The sequence below is a fragment of the Parasteatoda tepidariorum genome, chromosome 7 (genome assembly GCF_043381705.1).
Source record: "Parasteatoda tepidariorum isolate YZ-2023 chromosome 7, CAS_Ptep_4.0, whole genome shotgun sequence".
Classification (NCBI taxonomy): domain Eukaryota; kingdom Metazoa; phylum Arthropoda; class Arachnida; order Araneae; family Theridiidae; genus Parasteatoda; species Parasteatoda tepidariorum.
Genome location: NC_092210.1, coordinates 17,954,822 through 17,963,345, shown reverse-complemented (window position 1 = coordinate 17,963,345; position 8,524 = coordinate 17,954,822). Strand labels below are relative to the sequence as shown.

At 28.8% G+C, this 8,524-nt stretch overlaps 1 protein-coding gene across 1 annotated transcript in view; it reads right to left on the bottom strand.

Annotated features, from left to right (window-relative positions):
* LOC107443190 (ribosomal silencing factor RsfS-like protein, 312) overlaps positions 1–6,957 on the bottom strand; it is a 10,186-nt gene extending 3,229 nt beyond the window's left edge. Inside the window, exons 1-3 of the mRNA XM_016056983.3 lie at positions 6,182–6,957; positions 5,156–5,334; positions 3,098–3,179 (exon numbers count right to left, since the gene is read on the bottom strand). Coding sequence (XP_015912469.2) covers positions 3,098–3,179; positions 5,156–5,334; positions 6,182–6,749 — 829 coding nt within the window. The 5' untranslated portion in view covers positions 6,750–6,957. The remainder of the gene's footprint in view (positions 1–3,097; positions 3,180–5,155; positions 5,335–6,181) is intronic.
* Between the last annotated feature and the right edge of the window lie 1,567 nt (positions 6,958–8,524).

The following is an 8,524-nucleotide window of genomic DNA, read 5'->3' as shown; positions in this document are numbered from 1 at the left end:
ATTTATTTACAAAATTATCACCATTCAAAATCAAATATTACATTGTTTGCACTCTGCAGTAATCTATAACAAAAGACAAGTTTTGATGCAGTTTCTAAACCTAAACAATTTCTCAATTTGCTATGCACGAACGAGAATTTTGAGAAGATTCTCTCAAGTCCAGCAGAACTCGCAGGCATTGCCATTCACAAAAGATTAAAACTGTTACTGTTATAATAATTGGATTGTTGCCATGTAAATTATGTCTTGAAAAGAAAAAAACTATTTGAAAATAGCTCTATTCAGTTATGTTAAGAGTTAAGTGATAATAATTACTGAATTTCAGAATATAAAATATAATATAATAAACTAAAATCTAGTATTTATATTTATTATTACATTACTTTATTCTTTATTTTATATAAATATTTGATATACTGCACTGCTTAGATTTACTATAAACAAAATAATATATATTTAGAAACAATGAATTAAAAAGTTTGTTACAGTTACATGGAGTTAAATTTTTCAGTTTACTTAAACAAAATGTCAAACAATTACTAGAACTAATATAGAAGCTTTTTAAGCTTCTGCCAGTTTTTACCGGTTATAACCAGTTTCTGCCACTGGCATGGCAAAAACCAGTTTCTGCCGGCAAAAAGCCAACCCTGTCACAAATGGATGTTGGTCACACTTAGGGTAGAATGTCAAACATACAATTATAAACTTTACTAAGGTCTGTTTTCATAAGAATGAGCAAATTAAATAACATTACATAAATTTTTAGATATGATTTCAAAAATGCCTAACAAAACAAATACAGTGAAACCTCTCGGTAAGGGCCACCTGTCGTTCCATTAAAAATTGGCCCTTATGGGGGGTGGCCCTTAAATGGGGGTGACCAAAAAATAAAATGAGGAAATCAAAATTTATGTAGAAAAAACTGTTTATTAACATTTTAAGTTTTTATACATGCTTAAAAAAATTTTCAATTGAAGTTAGTTTACTTTTTACAATTTTTCGCAAACAATTTTAGTTTCTAATGATTCTTTAACTCTATAAAACAAATTAGTTAAATTCGCATCATTTATTAATGCCTTGGATTGGGATATCAGTTTATTTACTTCTATTAGCGTTTCTTGGTTTGATAAATATGGCATGGAGGACTCATTCTCATTATCTGAATCAGACTGAACTCCTGAAAAAATTGTTTATCTGAATTTGGGTCATATTGAATTGCAGCAGTTATTGAAGGTTCAACCACTTCATTTTCTAAATCAGCTGCATCGATAGTGGCCTCTAAAGCTGTATTGCTTAGCTCGCATTTTTTAAAGCAATTTACAATTGTCTGTCCTTATGCATTTTCCCAGGTGTGTCTAATCCACCGAATGGCATCTAATACTGTTATAGATTGAATGATTTGTGATGAATTTGTATCGCAATCTATAAGAGAAAGGAGTCTTCGCAAAACAGAACGTCAGTATTCTAATTTAAAGCAGCGTATAACTCCTTGGTCTAGGTTGAATTTCAGACGTAGTATTTGGAGGCAAGAATTGAAGCTTTACACTTTTCAAGTTTTCATAAAACGTGCAAGAAAATAATAACTTTTCTGCCTTGATTTATAATTTTATTGTCAAAACTAATCAACCAATCTTTAAATACTTCCATGATCATCCATGACTTCTTATTATGATGATATTTTACTCCCATTTGTGATAAATCTTTACCTTTAAAACAACGAGGTTTCTTGGAGTGCCAAATGACGATGGGCTTTCCTTTTCACCAGCAGCATTAGCACAAAAACACACAGTGAGCCTCTATTTAGCTTGTTTTCCTCCTTTGGCCTCTTCTGCTTTCTCAACTAAACTTTTGGTAGGTAAGGCATGGAAAAAAAGTCCTGTCTCACCTAAGTTCTAAACATCACGATCTTCATAGCCTGCCAGAATGATTGGAAGCCTTGATTTCCAGTCTTGACACAAATCTTTATCAACATTTGCTGATTCATCGCATAATGTTTTAAAAACAATATTGTTTATATTACAAAACTTATTTAACCATCCGTTGCTTGCACAAAAGTCTTCTACACCAAGTGATTCTGCAATCTGAATGGCTTTTTCTTTCACTGAAATACCACTTAATGGGACGTTTTTAGTCCTAGCACATCTGAACCACTGAATTACAGCTTCATTTATATCACAGAACTTTTCATTTCCCTTTCTCTTTATCCCACGATTTTTAAAATCTTCATATTCTTTCAGTAAGCTCTCTTTGTTTTTAACAACTTTGTTTATTTGATTCTTGCTGCAATTAAACTGTGAAGCCGATTTTCTTGCAGATGTTCCTTGATCATGATAATTAAGAACCTTTGTCACTCAAATCCGATGTAATCTTTTGCTTGGTTTAGGTGCCATGATTTTTAATTTTACTTGTGCCTGAGCATAAAATTTCTAGTGTAAAAAACTGTGCTTCAATATGCCTTCACACTTATAGTAAATGAGGACTCTAGTTTCTTACTATCAAAAGAGTACAAAGGCTTAAACCTGTTATCCTTTGTGCACCCACAACAAAAGGTCAAGTTCCTCCCCCAATGCTCAAAATTTTTCAGCATAAAAGGGAAGTTGAAAGGTCAAACAGAGTGTGATGAACACCTGTTTTCTCACTTATGGAAAAGCTTCTGAGTCTTCATTGTGTTAAATCCTCCCCTTCTTTCTTGAAAGTGCAGGTGTTTGGAATTCCTGAGCTCTTATCTTCTAGTTAAAGAATTTGACACACCTGTTTAGATTTATGGCCTTTATGAGAAGAAAAATGTAAAAAAATGGCTTATTTGGGAAATTTTTTTAAAAAAAAAATGGCCTTTATTGGAGGTCGTCAGGAAAATGTGGCCCTCTAATGGGAAGAAAATCAACATTAGTCTATGGGGAAAATTTTCATTCCTCAAAATATTGGCCCTTAAGTAGAGGTGGCCTTTAGGAGAAGTTTCACTGTATTTTAATTTCAGTTATCTTTAATAAACACATATTAATTGTAGCAGTTTTATATGCCACAAGCTATTAGTGTTTAAGCCGCAAAAAACTAAGTTTTATAAGTCATGCAATAATTTTTTAATAATTACACCTACCCATATCAATTACTTTCCATTCTTTACAATCTTCTCCCTCAATTAGAAAAAATGGATCTTTAGCATGTCTCTTCATTTTACTCTAAAAAAATTATTAAGTAATTAAAAAAAAAAGAGAAATAAAAACCATAAGTAATTTGCAATCACATTAGAAAAAGTCAAGTTTTTTTTATCTTGAAATAAAATTATCTTGATTTAAACAGGGTAAAATACTTGGAAGGGAAGAACATTGAAAAATTTCCTTATTATACACCAAAATCTCTCTTTATTTATTATTATTTTTTAATGTTTCCTGATAAACCATCTGACTAAGGGTTGTTTGCCGCTTCTTTTTAGTTAGAGGAACCACTAGGGCAGAAGACTGACTTGACCTCTGGATTCACCTGCAGTCGTTAGCTGAGCAAAGTGGAACGGCCTTCACGCCTTGGAACAACAACAATCCTTCAGAAATTTTCTATTTCTCAGAATTCTAGACAAGTGTGGAAACTTATTCCTCCAAGTTTTCATAATTTAAAGTATTTTTTAGTGTAACAAGAACAGCAATAATTAGACTTAAAAATTTAAAGACAAAGTACATTATATAACAAAATTATGAGGTTTTTGTAACACTTATTATAAGTAATATAAATTTTCCAAAATTAAATTAAGTTAATGAAAATATCTGTTACAAAAATAACTAATCTTCTATCAAATCAAACAAGTTTTTAAGCAAAGTTTTAGGAATTTTGTCTTTCTCATCTATGATAGCTACTTCCAGGTCGTATACAGGATCATGTTGGCAGTTATTTGCATACACTTGTCTTGCCAAGTAGCTAACAAATTTTCAACAGAATTAAGATTGGAAATTTTCTTATGAATACAAATAAATTAAATTTTCAGTTTCTTTATAATATTATTGTTTACGTATACTGCAATGCCAACTTACAGTTTACACATGATTTCAAAAAAAGAAATAAAAAGATTCTGAAAACTCATATGATTTTGAATGAAGAAATAGGTGGTCTTAAAACACTTATACAACACATAGATGCTAAAAAATTGTTTGCTGTGCGAAACTAACTAAATTCCTTTCAATTTAATAAAGTATAAGTTATTTCAGGTAATATAAGTTATTTCAGGAATATAAATTAAATAGGAAAATATAAGTTATTTCAGGTGCTTTGCAATTTTAAATTTTTTTATTTTATACAATATACTACAAAAGTAAAAGATATTTGGCAAAGTAGTATAATTTTGTAACACATTGTACAGATTATGTATCAAAAAAACATTTTGCTTTTTTCACAAAAATTAAATTGTAGTTACCATGTCCTCAATTTTCTCAGTGAAACATTTCTTCTTTCTTGGTTTTTAACTTTTTGAAACCATTTTAATTGAACAATTTTTTAAAGTAGAAATGGCAAAAGATTTAAATTAGTAACTGGACTAGTACTTCTAGTAATTACTTCTCAATTATTTCATTCAGATATGCCACACCTGAATTTCACTTTTTTTTCTACTACAGCAACTTTAGAAAAGGAATACCATGCACATTACTAAGAGTTAAATAAAAATAAAAAGGTACAAAAATAACAACAATAAACACAGCATGAGAAAAGTTCATACTCTATTTGCTTATCAGAAATAGAGTATGCACTTCATCAGATAATTTAAAGAAAGTTTATATTAATTTTAAAAATTAGGTAATATAAATTTGAAATTTTTTTCCCACTGCTTTAGGAAAAAATAAAGTTTGCAAAATAAACCAACCTATACACTTATAATTGAGCCTGCATTAAAAAAAAAAATTTATAGCTAGGATAGTATCAGAGATGTCAAGGTGCTAAAAACTTTTATGCAAAAATTATTTCTTTAAAGCAAATTTCGAAATTATATTTTCACTGCTTTTGAAAAAATTTTAATTCAAAAATTTCTTTCTCTTTCCTAGTTAGATATACTAAGATATGACAAAAATGAAAATTTATGCAGAATGACCTTAGAAGAAGCATATTTTGAATGTATCAAGCAATTATAAAATTTCTATCCTAAACATTTAAAATAAATTAATTTGATGCTTACAAGCTTTTTAATTCGCTCACAAACAGCTTTAGAATGTCGTGGAGATGTAGCTGTAACTATTACTAAGAAATCAGTGTAACATAGCTCTTTCGGAACTGAAATAACCGCAATGTCTTCTGTATTCTCCTTTTTGAGTACATCAACTATTTGTTCGATGTCAAAAACTCCGTGCATTCCACCTAAAACCAAATTTTATAAAATCCAATTAATAAAAATGTAAAAGCTAACATATTATATTAATATACACTTCGAAAATAATCAAGGATTCCATTATTATAGGTTTGCTAATAGAATGTTAGTCATACATTGGATAGAATTGCTATCTAAACTTAATTGTTTACATGTGAATTTTATCTTCGATCAAGTTACTTTCCCTAGTACTGAAAAGCCATTTATGCTGATTAAGGTATTCCAACAAACAGACATGCAGGAAGCTCGGCAACTAGCTTCAAAAAATGTTCATATGTATCATAAAATAAAAAATCAAGAATCCCTTTTCTTATACAGTAATCATTTTTCATCATAGTCTTTCTTTTTCAAAAGCAAGTTCTTTTTTCATCAAAAGAATTACCATAATCATAAATAAAAATTTAAAAAAGTATGTATATGTTAATTCAAAGCAACACTTTATCACATTAGCAATTGAAATCAAAATTTAAAGGAAAAATTTAGTATTTTTTTATTTATTTAGTTACGCTTAAACTAAAAGTAATAGCATAAATAATAAAAAAATTTCATCATAAAAAAAAGATATTTTTCTTTTAAAACACAAGGTTACTTAAGATAAGAAAAAACTGTTTGATTTAAACTGACCAATCCTGATTGACAATAATAAGTATCAGAAAGAAGCCTGTTATTTAACATTTTATTATCTTTTTAATTGGAAAAAATTCAGATTCTTTTTCTTGAAATAATAATTAAAATAACTAGCTTATTATTGAACTAGTTAACCACATGAAAACCAATTTCAACCATAACTTTTCACCAGCACATTTTAAGTATTACAAAGAAGCTTAGTCATCTTACGCTTTGCAATCATCTCATCTTGAAACAAATCAGAATCTGTTTCTTGATTTATATGATAAACATAATCTTCTTTATTCGCTTGCAAATCTTCATAACTAGGTATAACCACAGAATCTTTATCACTGAATTCTTTAAATTTTTCTTTCAAATTAATGTTCGATTCCTTTGATTTTTGAGAAGAACAAGAGCTTTTATCTTCAGAATTTGTTTGAGGAGAGTCTGGTTCATCAAGGCTTTTTCTAATTTCGTCTAAAATTTGTTCAGAATCACTGCCAACGTCAAAGTCTTTGGAAAAATCATTAAGATAACTTTGGAATTCTCTATCGTCAATAATATTTTTCCGTTCATCTTTAGAATTGCTTTCATTAGTGTCACTAGAGTTCGCTAAATTCGAACTCGAAACAGTTCGCATAAAACTAAATTTTACTTTTAAAGCATATTTCATTTTATCAATTTGTTTTTGAGTACAATTATATGAGTACGAACGTTCTAATTTGATGTTAGAAGCATAACAAAGTCTTAAAATTGGTAAAAATCGTCTAATAGGTTTACTTATTACTGAAGTCATGTTGAGTAAAAAGTTGTTTTAAAGATGCAAGAGAAAATATCAAAAAGCAAACAATTCACAAGTAGAGAAGAAAATCAAATGATTTAACAGGAAAGTATGAACATTAAGAGTAACATATTACGAAAATCATCTTTCTTTTTTCAAGGACATTTTAAAAGTAATGCAAACAAACAATTATCGAATTTTCTCCACAACACAACGTTTTCAGCTGCTTATTTCTGTTTTCTCTTATACTTACAATTTGATCAGATATTTATATTTTCTACCACATGCACATGAGCTATAAACTTGACAATGCACAATCACAGCGCTCGGATACGTCATCTGGGGAGAAAATTGGTTCCATGTCCGGACCCTCCTCAATTCCCTTTTCTTCCTCTCCTCAGTTGTAGAGGAATGTACTACGATATTTTATCCTTTCAAAATGTTTTTCGTATTTAATTATCAAAAATATTTTTTAAAATTTCCACGATACTTTCTTTTAGAACTATGTTCAATGAAGTTTTCAGTTCCATATAGTTTCCAAGATGCGATTTTATTTTTTCAGGAGCGAAATATCTTTCCGAAAAAAAAAGAAAAAGAAAGTGCCAATTCTATGACATGAAACTTTATTATGGTGAACGTACGTTTTGGAAATGTGATTTCTTTCGGAATTTTATTTATTATAATTCATATGGCGATAGCACATCAGGTGAAAGAAAATAGTTTAGTTTTGAATCGATGTTAAACTTTATATCGGCCCATTTTCCACCGAAACCCGATTAACTACTTTGATTTTAAATAAAATATTTTGAATTATGAAAGTGTTTTGATTTTAAATAAAGTGTTTTATTTTATAATTTGTCGCAAAAATTTTAGGTATAGATAGGCGGCACTTAAAAACTGCCAAATCTGTAGTTGCGGTGGCGTTGATACGTAAGTACCGAATTTTTATTCCATACTTTTCTGAATCATATTACTTGCTTCAAACATAGGAATATGCAAGAAGTATACATAAGCACATAATGTTATACCATTTAATTTTTGAAATTAATTATTTTAACGAAAAATTATAAACTGAAAAACGTAAATTAAAGAATTCTTCGGACAAAGAAAAAAAACGATTTTAAAAATTCCTCAAATTGAAACAAAAAACTTCCATATTGTTTCTTTTTTTATTCTTATAGTTAGTTCTTAATCAGACGTAAAAAACCATTCTGTAATGAACTATCATCAAATAAGAAAAAAAATTTACTTACCAGAAAATGTTTTATTATAAAAATCATAACACTTATCTGATTTATAAATCCGTAGAATTCCAAAATGAAATGTTCTTCGTTTCAAAATTTTATTTTGAAATAATATATTCATAGATTATACTTTTAGATAACATATCACACTGCAAAATTTTGTAACTGTAAGACCTCGATATGAATTTTAATATGCAGTTTTGAAACAGAATAGCTGAATTCTAGTTGAAATTATTCTTTCAAAACTAAAAAACACTTACCAAGAAAACGATAAAAGTGTTTAATAATCAGTACGAATGATATTATTTCAAGTAATGCGGATGATTCTTTATTGTTGTTTTCCGAATTATGTAGATACAGAAATATATATTATTCTATAGAGAAGAAGAATATTCTATAACTATTAAAGTTCTGTACGTTCTGAATTCAAATTTATTCATTGGGATGAAGAAAGCAATGTTGACTTCACTTGTATTTGTAAGGAACTGAAGACATAAGAAATGTCTTACACGCATCTGTAACAGTATGCAATCCCGAAGTCGGAAG